The 16088-nt window shown below is 39.8% G+C and overlaps 1 protein-coding gene across 1 annotated transcript in view; it reads right to left on the minus strand.

Annotated features, from left to right (window-relative positions):
• Window positions 1-6922: 6922 nt before the first annotated feature.
• Window positions 6923-16088, minus strand: part of LOC139657699 (uncharacterized) — a 32089-nt gene continuing 22923 nt past the window's right edge. Inside the window, exons 7-8 of the mRNA XM_071535626.1 lie at window positions 13670-13840; window positions 6923-7676 (exon numbers count right to left, since the gene is read on the minus strand). Coding sequence (XP_071391727.1) covers window positions 6923-7676; window positions 13670-13840 — 925 coding nt within the window. The remainder of the gene's footprint in view (window positions 7677-13669; window positions 13841-16088) is intronic.

Consider the following 16088-nt stretch of genomic DNA (forward strand, 5'->3'; position numbering starts at 1 on the left):
GAAAACCATGTATGTAGAACAGCAGAACCTCTTAGACCAAGCTGAGAGTAAACATGTTGTCCCCTGTGAATGATGCAGTACTCTCTTTGGGCCAATTACGCTACCTAATTATAATAAATAATAACCTTTTGCTATGGTATGACAAACTAGGCAGAATGTATATTTACACATTAAATAAAACAGCTAACTAGGCTACATGTAAAACTAAACTCGCCCTAGCCACAGCAGAGGAACAGGAAAATTGATTGCCTCTTCTACAGAAAGAGGCATTGCCAAAATGGAAAATCTTTGCTAACACAATGTTATTGATCAAACAAGATATGAATCAGATTTTGGTCAATGAAATAAAAATAAAATGCCTCCTTGCAGGTGGATCTCAAATGCAAAATGTCCAGATGAATGGCCTAATAGCCTGATAGCTATACAAGCACAACAAGATACCATGTCCATACAAAAACAAATACCAATACCACGCACACCACATATAGCAGGACTACAGCTGAATCAGGTTTAGTCAAACCACCTTCTATATCTTGGAATGTAAAAATGTAATCATTTGATGCAGAATAAAGGCTCTGTTAATTTGGTGAGCCAGTGCTAAATAGAAACTCATGATAAAATGAATTTAGCAGTGTAAATTTCCTAAGCTGCTTTATGGTTGGGATCAGATCAGTGAATAACTTATTCAAAAAGACAAGTCTGCATCTTTCTCACAACTGTCCCAAACCTTGCCTAAGAATGATTTTTGTTACCTAAAGGATAAGGCACTACATGCAAAAGGGATTTCAATCTTTCCCAGATACACCTGAGATTGCTTGTTCACAATATCCTTAAAATGAATAGTTAGTACTTAAAATATCCCAACTATGTTGTTAAAAACATCAGACTCCAACCTACTAAAAACAAAAAAGTATTCAGATCCTGTTAGATGCATATATGATATTTGAAACACATTTTCTCATGAGGTAAACTCAAACTCATGCAACTCAAAGTAGTACACTGGTCTAACTGATGCTAAGCAGGCAAAGATTTATCTGAGTATTGATTCATCCTGTCCTCGATGTCAGGGTCGACCTGCAGATCGAATGTACACGTTCTGGCATTGCCCAAGTCTTTCTACTTTCTGTCTTCTGTCTTTCTGCCTTGCTACTTTCTACATCATCATTGCTTTTTGTGACACGGTTGCAGTTTAGACAGCCCCTGACCCAATCTATACCCTCTTTGGTCTACCAGCTGAGGATACCAGCATTGTTACACCAGGCAGAGCACATGTGACTACACTCCTTTGCAAGGTGCCTTATCCTCATTATGTTGCAAACAGTAATCTCCTCCATCTTTTTCCCATTGGGTCAAAGATGTTATGTAACTCATGCATGTCATTAAAGCTAGAAAAAACAACATTAAGATGATCCTCTTGAGCCTTTATTAAAACATAGATGCTCCTTGATTTTTACAAACCCTTACAGGTACCTCTTCACAATGATGGGTAGAGAGGAGCCTATCAATAAGATTACTCAGATACTGCAGTGAGCATGTTTTCCCTTTCCCCTTTTTGTTTTATTGTATTTTTCTGACTGATACCTGTAACCCTTTGGGAGTCGGGGGAGGGAGATGTGGGGGTCTTGTAATATATGACTGAAAAAAAAAAAAAGCATTATAATACAGACATACCTATCTAGACAATTATAAAGTCGAGAATATCGGCCTCTAAAAAATTGCATTACCTTTTTCTTTTTGCACTGCGGCTCCACAAACCTCATGAAAAACAGCCACGCTGGTTCAAAAATGAAACCATGTTGGGAGCAGACGGTTCAAGGCAGTTTGATGCACCGCTGGACACCTGAGCAAGTGTTTGGCTATCGAAAACAATTGGTGCGTTTGAAAAAGTGCACGGCTGACACTTCCGGTGCAGAAAATAGCACAAATAGTCTAGGGCCAAGGAAATTATCCAGCACTTTACCAATGCTGTACAAAAGATCAATTAATTACATTTAGACCAAAAAATTCATATTGTAGACTGTGTGAATGTTACCAATGATGCCAGCACCAGTTCACCATGGGAAATTAAACAACTAACCCTTATTGCTTATTAATAAAGATTTTTTTCTGAACAGGTGAACATCCAAGGATGTTACGGAGGTAAGTTGTAGGCTAAGTGTGTAGTTTTAACCTTTTGTTTTTGAAGATGATGGTGTTGTACAGTTGCAGCAGCATTGTACTGTTGTCATAGAAGTTGAACTAGTTCTGATCTAATTAGTTTAGATGTTGTTGTTCTTTCAGCTCACACCATCCATGAACTCTAAGGACCCTTGTTTTCATTTGCATGATTGGAGCCAACGACACTGTTCTGTTAATCACTCTAAATAAAAAGCTACAAGAGGTGATACATTTCAAGTATTAAGGTGCACTCACATTATTCCACTTTTGTAGAAAAAGCGCTTCCTCAACTGCATTTTGTGCTGATTTGAAAACGCAGGTCACAAAATGTGCACTTTGCAATCTGTAGCGACCAGCTACAGTAGTTGCTAGTTTTGGCAAAAAGCACTTAAGTCCAACTCTGAAACATTTACTAGAAACTCAACATAGCCGGTACTTTATCCACTTTTGTTCTGGTTGTTATTGTTGTCATAAAATGTCAGCTTCATTGCGATTAGTCAGCTCACAAAAACACAATCGATGTCTTGTACACTCTCAAAGTTGAGATTTACTTAACTTTATAAATTGCTCCACTGTGCCTAAAAAGTGCAGTTTTCAATTCCTTAATGTGATGTATTTCCTGTTGAAATAGGATGTTGGGGCGGGACATAACAGGGGAAGGGATCATTCAAAAGTGTAAACCAATGGGATATCAGTTAGAGAGAGAATGGCAGTTTTATTTGATGGGCGCGGTGGAGGGGCGGGACTGTTAAAAAAATCTGTGATGGTTTTATTGGCTGGAATTTTTATGAATCACCACTCAAGATTTTACTACGGAGCCCCTTCGCACAGTTTACAAATCCGTTCGCACTGATTTACACATCGAGTTTTCTTTTTCTACCATGTGACCCCAGAGGGGCTCCGTATTTTCCATTTCCTAGGAAGTAACAGCAATGACATTTTGATTAAAACTTTTGTCATTTTTTTGGCATAAATTGTCAAACTACACTTCTCTGCTCACAGGCAGTGAGAAATTGAAACTTAAGAGTGAAATACAAACTCCACAAACAGCAGCGAACATTCCATCCAGAGAAAGCTGTAACCACCAATGTTAGATCTTCTCCTCTGTCATTCTTTTGGTATATATAGAACTCACAGAGCAGCCAGGTTGGTAAACATGAGCATGCTGTGCGCAGTTTGCTGACATCATGTACATGATTTCTGAGTATTGAAGTTCAAGTTCTTCTTGCTGCCATGTGGAGCTGCCAATGTGCAAACTTGCCTTGTGCAGCTTTAAGTGTGCTCATCACACTCAAGCCCCATCACAAGTGTGTAATCGGTACACAATAGACCTACTGGGATTGTATGAAAGAGCTACGACAAATGTTTATGTTCATGGAAGTTCCTCTCTCCTCCCACACTGGGCAACACATCTGGTAGAGAAGACACACTCTTCCATTTTGAGGAAATATTTTTTTTGTTTGAGATGAGACGTATTGAGCACAAGGCAGATGGTAAGTAAAACAAAATAACAAACTTAATTACTTTCACTGCATAAAACATTTACCAGCGCTACACAGAAGCTTCACACCAAGCAGCAGCAGCAGCACCATGTGTACAGGCCGGGGTGCTGTTTGATTTTGCTGTGTTAGCTGGATTAGTTGACAGCCATGCAGTGATGAGATCCTGCTTGAATTACTGCACACCTCTATTAGTATTGCATAATGTGCAGTACTAACATGCCATTTTATAAGAGTAGGTGCTACTTTTTTAAACCTGCAATAAGCGATATCCGACCTACTAGCAAACGAATGTGTGCTATTTGGAGATTTCAGTGAGACATAACGATATAAACCAATACACACGGGGGCCAGCTGTGTTGCTGTTTTCCCCTCTTTTCTAAAGCTTGTTGTGAAATTCTGCTGTGCATGGTGCTGGTGAGAGATGCTAGCAGATATCCACAGTGGTTGTGCTATATTACACTGATACTGGCCTGGCGTCCTCATAACCTCATAGCATCTGCCACTAAGCCAGTTGGAGGGGAACCTTGTTATCCCCGCAACTCTGTCATATTAGTATTCCACTCACACTGAGCAGTGGAGACCAATGTGTGTGAGACAACAGGCACATCCTCAGAAACATAAAGGGGTCATCCCACTGAACATTAATTTAACTTGTAGGGCCACAGGGCCCGCCTCCGACAAAGCTGGCTCATTTCAGGTAATTGGGAACATGTCACTTTTGTAATCTTCCTCAGTGTTGTCCTTGATTGTCTGCAGTGCAGCCGCCTACTGAAGTCAACATCCTCTCATATTATTCACCAATGAACCCAGCATTTATGAATAATCTCATGTCTTCAGTAAGTGGAGGCTAAGATGTGCTATTCCTTTGTAAGCACTGACATACAAGCATCATTTCTTTGATGTTTTTGGAAATATTTTATCTTTTGGAAAATGTCTAATAAAATTCATAATATGAGCCCTAAACTATGTGAAAGTATGTGATGGTGCAATCATGCACTTCAAGATTTGCCCTGTGTGTGATGTCATCAGTGTAACTTAGATGTGTGAATTCTTGGATATTTGAGTCTGAGTTTGAGTTACACTGTTAAATTGGACCACTTCACAGAAAACAGGCAGTGAGCTTGACACTAACACTAGGCTAAGTTTCACTTCTTCACGTGTTTCCTCTCCGTTCATATTTAATTTTCAGCTGATGCAGATGTTGCATGTGACACCATACATTTAATCATCACAAAATTACAAACTACAGCACTTTCATGGCAATATCTGGTGATTTCTGTGCCTCACTGTCCCCCACCCTGACCAACTTATGTACAAATTTCTGGACATATAGTATATTATTTACATCTGTAAATCTGGAATAGCTAATGATGCACATTTGCACACCCTCCATTGCTGCTCTTATACTGAACTGCAAATTTGTAAATCCTTAAACTGCAAGCATCTGAAAGTCTTTAAATCTGTCAATGGTCAACACAGGGTGAATTCTATCCATCAGGAACTCTGTATTAGCAAGCAAGCGTACTTTGAATATTTTTTTATTTATGGTAATTTTATCTATTCTTTGTTGCTGCCTTGGCCCAATTTCTCCTCAGGGATGAATTAAGTTCATTTTAATCTTAAAAACCTTCCTATAGACTCAAGATATTTGTATTCTGCAGGATGACGAGAGTGATGAAGAAATCACACTAATACCCATCTGTGAGTCCTGTAGAACTTACCTGATATTGCCTGCTGAGATAGGAATTGGTAATGGAAGAAGACTCCAAAATATATTGAATTTGATGTGAATAAGTTGGTAAGAAAATATCTTACTAGACTTGTATGCTATGCTTCATTTCCATCCATGAAATATCACAACCATTGCTGTATTATTTGGTTAAAGGGGATTTTCTCTTGTGTTTTTTTGGTCTATGCATTTGAAATGAATGATGAAATATAGAGCGTGTTGCTGCACACAGTGACAAAACATGCAAATACAGAAACACTCTCTAATCACTCCGAATGTGTGAAACCCCCTTGTGTGAAACCTCCTGTTTGAAACCCTGCAAACACATACCTTAGGCTATATCATTGAACTTGCAACTATTGTCCTTCGCTCATTTTGTACCATAATTTTGCTCTGCTTGTAGAACTGAATAAGAAAACTCAGTAACTCCCTTCTCATTTGCTCCTTCCCTCAGCAACTTTAATCTTTACCCTGATTAATTCCAGTGAACCCCTCGTCTCTCCCCCCAACACATACACACACACAAGACCCACACCTGAAGATCAGCTACCTAAAAACCTTTCTTTCAGCAGCCTGTAAATAGCTGAGGCAAAAATAATGAGCTGGACTTAATTAGTGTGGCTGTTTTTAGAAAGGTGGGGGTGGGGTGGGGTGGAGGGTAGATAAACAAGTGAATGATTAAATCCACCCGGGACTATATCACATGGACCTCATATGCGAAAAAGGAACAAATACATGCCACAGGTCTCTGTTGCTATGGAGACACAGACCGTAACTCATGACAATGTTTGTCCTCGCCTCAGCAAATTTTGAAGATACAGCAACATGACATATTGACAAATCCAAGAGGAGAGCATGTATGGAGAGCCTTGTGTGTGATTTGTGATGTGATCCTCTTCTCAGGATTTTCTCGTATATTTGTATTGATTATCTTGTTTATTTCCGCCGTTGAAAGACAAAAATATTTCAAGCATTGTAATCTGCTGCATTCTTAATACTGGGATCATGTTCATGCAGTGACGCTAGAAGTTGGATTGAAATGAACAAAACCCCTAAACACTGTAATCTTACTCTTTATTTTGTCACAATTGTATGTCAAATATATATACGTCTATATGACATATATTATATGACATATATAATTTCATTTCTTTACAATAGAGAAACAACATAGAGATGACACACTATTTTGGTTTCTAAGTAGAAGCTCTGTTTAAATAGTGGCATTTATTTTTTTCAATACACTTTTTAAATCAAGCTCCCACTCAAATCACTTCATTTTGTTTTCCTTGTTGAGTCACATTTATTCACAATGTGTGTTTGTCTCTTTTCGTTATAATTTGATGTCTTTAGTTGTATCAATATTTTTTTTCCGCTGCAGTTCAATCTGTTCATGTTCCTTCCAAAAACTGGCCATCTGTGATTGGTCCGTATGATCACTCAGATGGTCCCACCTGCTAACCATCCTGTGCCACTAACAAAGGTATGCAGTTATTGGAAACAGTGTCTTTGAAGCTCTGCGGATATAATCCAATCAGCTTGCAGGAGGTTTGGCACAAGCATTTCCAGTTCCTCTGCTGCTGGGTCCCTTGGCGGTCAAGGAGCAGTTTGCGCCTCCGTACACTAGGGACGTCTGACCTTGGTATTGTCCCTGGGTTTCTTTTTGGCCTGCTGCCTTCAAACCCCTGGCCCCATTAGCTGTGTGGAGAAGTCTGGGTGAATATTGGATACTTTTCCCTTCTGACTCCAGCATAGTCACAGCCACAAGAGTGTTTGTACCCCCGCAGAGGAGCTCGGTGTGTGAACCGGACACTGTCATTGGGCTGGAAAGGCTTTTGTGTTTCAACCCCTGCGCCAGTTCCACTGTAATTTCAACAGAGCGGGGTGTTTGTGTGGAACCGGGACTCTTCTCTGACCCCAGTGTAGCGGTGTTTGTGGCAGGAGGGCTAACACTACTGGGCATAACGCCAGTCGCCAGCACAACAGTCTCGCAGGGGGCGTTGGGAGGACTGCTAATGGGCACCATGGTCTTTCTAGCCAGCATGGGGTGCCACTTGAGGAGTCCCTCTTGGTTCTGATCACTCATGTCCGCATGCCCCGCCTCTAGGTCACACGCTTGGAGAGAAGGGATGATGGGCACGGAACGAGTGCGTAGAGAGGGCGGAAGGAAGGCTGTTCCCTTGTCCAGGCGGGTGCAGGGGACTTCGGTCCATCCTTTCCTGGCTGCGAAGTGAGAGAGTGATGTCCTGCTGAGTAGGGCGCCGACTCTTCCACTGGCAGACTCACACCTAAAGGAATAGAAGGAATAGAAATGGCAGGGTGAGAATGGAGAGAGCACGTCATAGCAATTGTGACCTTTTGTCCTAAGAACTTATTGCATGTTTCTCGTTTTCTAAGAGGAATGAGAGTGAGAGAGTCAGAGAGAGACGGAGAGAGAGAGAGAGAGAGAGAGACAGACAGAGAGAGCAATATGGGATGTGGAGGTAAGGCTCTCATTCTCTTGAAATTTTTTTTTTTACCAGTCCATCTCCCTCTCCACTCATATACCCATTCCACAAAAGATCATCTGGCAACAGCAAAATTATTATTATTTTTTAGGTACTGTACATTCATAATCTTTGTGTAATTATTCATAATCCTCAGCATGAGCACCCTGTATTCTAGCTGCATAAATGTTTAACTGAAAAATCCCTTCTCTCATGGCTGCCTTATCAGAGATTTAAGGCTTTAGCATCAAAGCTGCTGGATTCCTGACCCTGGCCTGTGTGGGTATGTGAAAAGCTACTGACTAAATGCTTCATTGGATTGGTTTATATGTGCATCTGTATGTGAATTTTGGCCTTTGAAATGAAACTCCTTATTAGTTAAACAGAACACACTTTGTTTGATGAAAGCGTGAAACCCCTATGATGTGAAAGATGAAGAGAGAGAGATAGGGAGAGAGAGAGAGAGAGAGAGAGAGAGATAGAGAGAGAGAGAGTCTGTGTGGATGCGAGCGTGTGTGAATGATAATGTTCATCATGCAAATCAAAACAGTGTTAACAAGCTTAAAACTTGTCACATAATCTATGAAAATAATCAAGCAGAATAGAGCAGGAAAACTTATCCAAGGTGAAGTGGTTACTACATTTATTTAATGCATAGAATGTACACAAGATTTAAAGGATAATTACAGTTATTTTCAACCATGGGCCTTCTATCCCTAGTTTTTCCCATCATGATTTGACTGATTGTGCTTTGATTTCATCACTTACTTCACTATAGAGCTTGACGCAGCTTCAGTTAGCCAGGAGCGCTGCTGTCCAATACACACATACAGGACCAACGGTTGATTAAAGCACGTTCTTTCAACACAATAACACTCACAGTGCAGTTAAACATGTCTTTCAATAGCTGTGATTGAACACTTATAACGACATTTCAGTTATAAAAGCCTGTTTGATACTTTTTTTAGTGTTGCTCACACACTTCCTTATTAATTTCACTGCCTGCAGGTTTTCTGCTGTGTTCAAGTCACACTGGAAAAAGCGTAAGAATGGGCTTTTGTTGCTTCGGCTCAGAAGTGTTCTTGATATGTTTTACTTGTTGGAATGCACAAATCATGTGTAGGCCTGTTTATGAATTTAAAATCAACCATAAACAAACTACAGCAGATATTTATTGCGTTTCTTAGGTACGGTTCATTGTACTAGTGTAAATAAAGCTGATGATTTTGATATTTATTACCTCGGACTGCCAACTTTGGTGGATCCCCTGCTATGTTTGCTGCTTGTGTTGACACACTTTCTAAATTTGTGATGCCAGGTGGGAGATAAGGGAGCCTTCAAAAACGTTCCACATAACCTTCCTGTAATTATCACTAGGAAGTTGATGTGAACCGTTTTTCCCAGTTGGCAAATCATATTTACAGACCATCCGATTTGCATTGAATGCAGCAACAGAATATTTGAGTACTTGAGCTCATGCTAGTTAAAATAACATATCTAATACCGCAGCATACGCAAGTGTCAGTCAGTGGATAATCAGAACTTGGATGTAGGCAGGTCCCATTGCAGTGTGAGTGTTATTGCGTTGAAAGGACATGCTTTAATTGCTTCTTGGGTTCAACGGCTGGCCCACAGCAGCGCTCCCAGCTAACTGAAGCTACGTCAAGCTCCACACTGAAGTAAGTGATGAAATTTTGCACACAATCAATCGTCATGATGGCAAAAAACTAGGAAAATAAGGTCCAGGTTGCAAATAACTGGAATTATCCTTTAATATTGTTACTGAAGACTAAACTCATATTCAGAATCATCCCGGCACGGCCTTAGGAGACAGCCAGAGTTATTGTCAGTCTTCAGAGACTGTTTGTAGCATAACCAAGTTTAAATAATTGAATTACTTTCCCACTCCTCCCTCGGTATTAGAGGGGGAATGCGTGCTGGAGGTAAATCCGGCAGATCAAAACATATCTAAAAATAACTTCCATGGCAAATTTGCCTTCAATTCTTTCCTCATCTGTGATGGGTAAATATGTATTTTTGACAGTGGATAATGACACTGACAATACTCTGCGGGGATTTGCTGTCACAAAATTGAAAACATGGAAGGCTGTTCTCATGCTTGTCTGCTATTTTCCCTTCTTTACTCATACCCGCTTACTTTTTTTTTTTTTACCACTTACGACCCCACCTCTCTCTGTCTCTCTCTCCATCTTTCCTTTGCTGCACTCTCATCCTCTTTGTACATGTACCATCTCTCTCCTTCCCTCACTTTCTCTCCTTTTTTCTCTCGCTCTCTTATCCGCCTCCCATTTCTCATTTCTAGAGACTAGAGGGTGTCTCCATGGCAACAAGGGAGAGGTGGGGGCTGGAGGAGGAGGGGGCTGTATTGCTGGTGTTGTATGGCTGTTAAGTCTAGAAATAGGTCATTTCAACCTCCGGAAGGCCAGCCCAAGCCATGCTCGACTGATGGATCTGCAAAGGAATTATCAATAGCTAATAAGCTCCAAATTGTTTAACTATACAAATACAATCTTATCCACGCAAAAATGAGAAGCCCCTCTCATTGCTGCTCTCCCCCTGAACACTTGAAAAAGCTTTTTTAATTGCTTATAGCTACAGATTTTGCCTTTGTGTTTTTAAAAAGGAATTTTCATTAGTTTCTCTGCTAGTTTGTTTGTTTGTTTGTCTCTCTCTGCCTGTGTGTGTGTGTGTGCATGTGTGTGTGCATGTACGTGTGTGTGTGTGTGTCTGTGCGTGCGTGTGTGTGTGTGTGTGTGCATGCATGCGTGTGAAAGGGAGAGATTGTTATGCTCCAGGAGGATCTCTCTGCACAACCATTTGAAAGAACTGCTGAGCTCCACGGAGCTCTGTTTAAAAATGTAAATTATGGAAATAGGTCACATAAAGAGTTTGGCAGCTTGCAGTGTATCTTACAAGTCACTGTAATACTCAATCAGGTTGGCATGCTAATAGGAACATTGCAAGGGACTTTTAAGTGTATGGAATGCACGAGGGACACTGCTGCTTTAATGACAGGCATCTTTGATAACGGCGCCGTCGCTCAAGTTGCACATTCTGACAGCAAATTAGGCTGTTCCTGAGTCATATGCTAAATAGGAGGGCCTCCTCAAGCTTAAAGATGCATGATGCTGCATCTGTTAATAAAACCCAATATCATAATTCTGTGGTACATTTTAAATATGTTTTCATTTTCTTTTAAAATTTTCTTTGACTTGTTTAAAGGGAAACACTGCTGGTACTATTTGACATTATGCGTCATTCTACTTAAGAAAGCAAGCACATCAACAAATATTGTGACAATGACAATGTAAGATAAAAGCTTTCCAGCTTCAGTTTTCTTGGGAGTTGTGCAACAATCAATGGATCTTATTTATATGCTGTACATTTTACCCATTTGAGGCAAAAGAAAAGCTTTTGCTGCACTGACGTGAAAGGATGCTCGGCTTTGTCCTCAAATGCATACTCCTCCCTCCTTCAGGACATTTGACGGACATTCCTCTTTGATAATGTGTCAGGGAGGATTTCACATCGGACGGCTTTTCTGAACACATGCCAGCGAGGATCATTAGAATGTAGTTTAAAATTGTGGAAGTTATTTTAAGCACGCAGATAGCCAACTGGTGAGAGGTGGCTCTGCCAACAGTCCTTCCTGCTTTTAATGCCTCCTGAAACAGGGCCAGTAGCTCTACTTTACTTATGATGGCCATGAAAATAGGGCAATTCCACTGTCCTCACTTGCCACCAAGATGAACATGGGGGGAATTCAAGATGTTACAATAATGCCTGAAATGAATCCTTTGCAATTTGTAGTCTTGTTCTAAAAGGTTTCAGTTCCACAATACTGCCCTATAGTCAACTTGTAAATGACAAAAAATAAAGCTATTACTTTGATATGTTTGGACCATGAAGCTTTTACATAATGCTTGAGCTTTAGACAAATAAAATCAAACCATCTTGGAATGTGAAAGCACAGATCATCATTAACTTTGGCCTTGTATTTTCATATTTTTCAATAATTTTTCACCCTGATAAAACCAGGCAGATAAAAACAGATTTTCTTTTACCGCAACAGCCTAGTGGAGTAGTTGCAGTGGGAGGATTACAGACATATACAGACTCATATCCAGGACCTCCCCGGTATCACCACATTCCGCAGCATTATTAGAGCAATTGGGATCAAGTGTGTTCCTCAAATTCATTGTGACGGTAGCAGTTGCGGGAGGGCACAGCAGATCTCATTTCCCAGGACCAGATTTCATAAGCGAGTTCATAGGATTTGAACTGAGAACTTTTGCGTTTAAAATTCATTTCTCTAACAATTATGCTACTGCCACTCCATCTTAACCTCAGTCATCGGAACACTTTACTTGTCCAAACAACCTCCATTCCCGAGGGATTCTGCAAGGTAATATGAGGTAAAGTTTTCCCACTGAGCAAAAGACGTGATTTCAACATCGCGTCTATGCTTTAGCTCTCATATAGCCCAGGATCATTACGGCTATGTATAGACCTATTTTAGACCAAGCAGTAAATACATTATTACAATGAATACACATCTGTAAATACCAAAAATATGCACCAGAGAAGTCCTGTAGACTAGCCTACAAGATAATTATCTGAGCACAAGAAGTAATTTCAACATTGCGTCTATACGTAGCTCTCATATAGCCTAGGATAATTTTGTCTATGTATAGACATCTAATAAACTTTCACTTTTCAACCCCATTTAAACTTAATTTAGCCTAGACGGCTATGGGCCATTTAGACGTGTTTTAAACGTCTAATCAACGTAAAATTGCTCAGTGGGTTGTTTGAGTATACTAGGATTTAGGGATGTAGCGATACATGCAGCCAACAGTTTGGTTTGCTAATGCACGGCTCAATAATGTCACCATATTTTCAACAAAATCTGAATGAAGAAAATCCCTAATTTCTGAGGCAAAACAAAACAAAAGTGCAAATCATACAGGGTGACTACAGGTTTCTGCAAGTTAGAATTAAAACTTTTTAAGACCTTTCTAATACCAGCGACTGGAGTTTTTCATGGTGATGGTGGTGCAGCATATTGCTGGTGTTCCCTGTAAGGCAAGGCTCTCTTATAATACTTGCAAACAGTCTTTGTCTTGTCAGTGGTCTTGCTGCTGTTTCCTTAATTGGAAACCCAAAATGCTGCCACACAACAGACTTCAGATTTACAAAATGAGTCCATTTTGTTGCCTATTACGTCTACACAGTATTTACTTCAGCTGGGCTCACAGGAAGTGTGATGACCCGAGCTTAAACTCTGCTAGCCTTGCACTCTCTTGCACTCTGGTCAAATAATGCAAAAGAGAAAAGACCATTCTGAATGTAATTTCTTAGACATGCTTGTATATCGTCGTTTGTACTGTGAAATGTCATGAACAACAAACAAACTTTTGTTACATCCCTACCAGGATTCCTTTTCTAATGCAAAGGAATATTATTATTTTATACTCTATGAACTAAATTAATGATTGACTTCTGTATTGATTAGGAGTGCATGCTAATCTCAAGATCGTTGTGAGCAAATGTAATTCTCCTTGAGTATAATACATTCAGTTTACAATATTACAGAAACATCCCTGCAGCAAGCTCTGCTCATGTGTCCTTGAGGAAGATGCTCAGTTCCAGCTCCAGAGTTTTGTTCAGTACAGCTGATCCTTCTCTTTGACCTCCATGTGGAGGGGGCAAGCAAAAAGAATTTCCTCTTCGGGGATCAAGACAGTATCACAGAAAAACAGAAAAAGCCTCACCTTCTTATGGACTCCACATCTGTTGACTCAACTTCTTGCAAGTGCTTGTAGACATGGCCAGCGACTCTGGATCCATCAATGAGATTGTGTTTCCCTCTGGAAATAGGTGGGGTCCTGAAGTAATTGGCCTCCCTCCGTTGTTGGGCAGGACTGAGTGAAAGGGAACTACTCCTGTAACCAGATTGGGAAGATTCCAGTAAGAAGGATGAATACTATAATTTGAGGCACTTCCAAGTGAACACCCCATTTTAACAATAAACTAATCGCTGCATAAATCTAAACTGCACTCACTAATTCATTGTCTCGTCTCTATCTCACCTCATGCATTGTTGATGTGAAACGTTGTGGCTGTGTCAGTGGATTCACCTATTTGTTTCCCGTTGATATTTGAGCGAAATAGGACATCTTATTCCCCATTCTGTTTTCTCTGTACATAAATGACCTTGCTCTCGCAGTCAAAGCAATACACTGGGGTATCCAGGTACATGTGAAAGGAATAATAATTCTGCAGTAAGCGGATAGCTCTGACATTAAAGGCAAGTTTCAGACACTGCTAGCGCTGGTCCATAAATGGTGTCATGAACAGAAACTAAACTACAGATATTAATAGAAGCTGCCCTATGTGATGTATTCTTGTTTATTAATTGTATTGCTTTAGTGTTTTCCTGCACAGGGACCACAGATGTAAATTAACTAAACTAATAAATTAATTGAAGAAATTAATAAACTAAACTAAACTAAACTATTTTGCACTTCAGAAATAATTCTTTACCAAAATACAGATTCCTCTGGTGCAGGTGAATATAGCTAACACAAAGGGGTGAAAAGGTAAAATAGGGTGGACTTATATTGAACTGTAATAGGAAATCTATTTGCATATATTCCTATGTTTCTAACACAATGCAGTGTATTTACTGTAAGATCAGACAACAACAGAGATCATTTTTAAGTTGAATTTTTGGCACTCATCACTCGTCACCCACCGCCCATTGAAAGGACACATGTAAGTTTCATACAACGTGCTTGTCGTTACAAAAGATTTTTTTTTTTTTTGGTGAGGGAATTAATGTGTTTTTGGACTGGGGCCAGCTGGATGGGACTGGGCTGTCAAAAAGGTCAGAATGTAAAACGTCTAGCAGAGTACAGATTCAGAGCTAATTAGTCATCAGAAACATAGTGCTTCCTGTCCTGTCGTACTGTTTTTATATTCTTCAGTGGGCAGTAGGTAGTCTATTTCAAAGAAAGTCCTGGCACATCCACTGCAGTAAAGCAATGGTGTGAAATGTAAATCTCAGCAAAGCACAGTTATGCCGCACTATGAAAAAAACAAAGTACTGCTCACAATTGTCAGCCTTCTGATGGATCTTGGCCCAACTTTCTTGCTGTGAGTAGACCTAATGAATGTTAAATAGGCCAATAACTGGAGGCTTCTCGCAAGCCTGTGTGTGAGCATATTATTCAAGAACAAGTACAGCTTTGGTATTGTCCCGGAGCGCATTTGTGACAATGATGTACACCCCTAAATAATTATCAGTTTATTTGAATATGATTTCAGCTCTCTGGCTCCCTAGTTCATCAGCTGCTTCTGTCTCTTCTATGTAACATATCAATTTTAGACAGCTTGATTTCAGTTAACAACTGAACTGAACTGCAAAAATAGTTTATAGCATATTACATGTACAACAATGTGCTTCATTAGAAAATGCTGGATATACAGTATATGCAGTATATATATATATATATATTGTATATCTCCGTACATCATTGTACTGCAGTAGTATGTTTTCCTGTTGTGTAATGTTAGCAAAACGTATTTGCACAGACAGAGAATTACGAGAGTTGTGTGAAAATCACAGCTAAGATGTGAAGATTCATAGTTTTAATGTTTACCTTCTTTTATTGTTTAGATACTACTGAATAAAGAAGCTTGATTTGTATAAAACAATTTGACAAAGTGTCATAGTTTTCAGGTATTGAGCAGTGCCATGCTGTGGCAACCTCACCATGGTGAAAATAGTGCATGTATGTTGTGGTGGGCTGTTCGATCATTTTTGTTGTATCAGCTGGAGCCAGCATGCCTAAATTATTTGAACTTTAGAGCTTTTCAAGTTTTTTCTTAGATCAAGCCAGTAGAGGTCTTACGCGCTTGCTCCATCTCTGTTACAGTGACTGAATTGTTATTCATTGATAGCTTACTGAAATGCTGTGGAAAAATATTCAGCAATAATAATATCAAAACATTTGTAGATTGTACAACCATAAGCACAGCTAATGGGCTTTGGCCCACACCCACATTAGCTGTTAATTGTATTGCTTGATGTTGTAAAAAGTTGACAAGAGTAAAGCTGTTAGACGAATTATGTGTTTTGTTGAATAAATACTTTTAGCATGCTGTGTCTTTTTTATTAAGATCAGTTGG

Source organism: Centroberyx affinis, unplaced genomic scaffold (assembly GCF_046629955.1).
Source record: "Centroberyx affinis isolate AG114_WGS23_722 - 3 ecotype Tasmania unplaced genomic scaffold, CSIRO-AGI_Caff_v1 ptg000178l_1, whole genome shotgun sequence".
NCBI lineage: Eukaryota > Metazoa > Chordata > Actinopteri > Beryciformes > Berycidae > Centroberyx > Centroberyx affinis.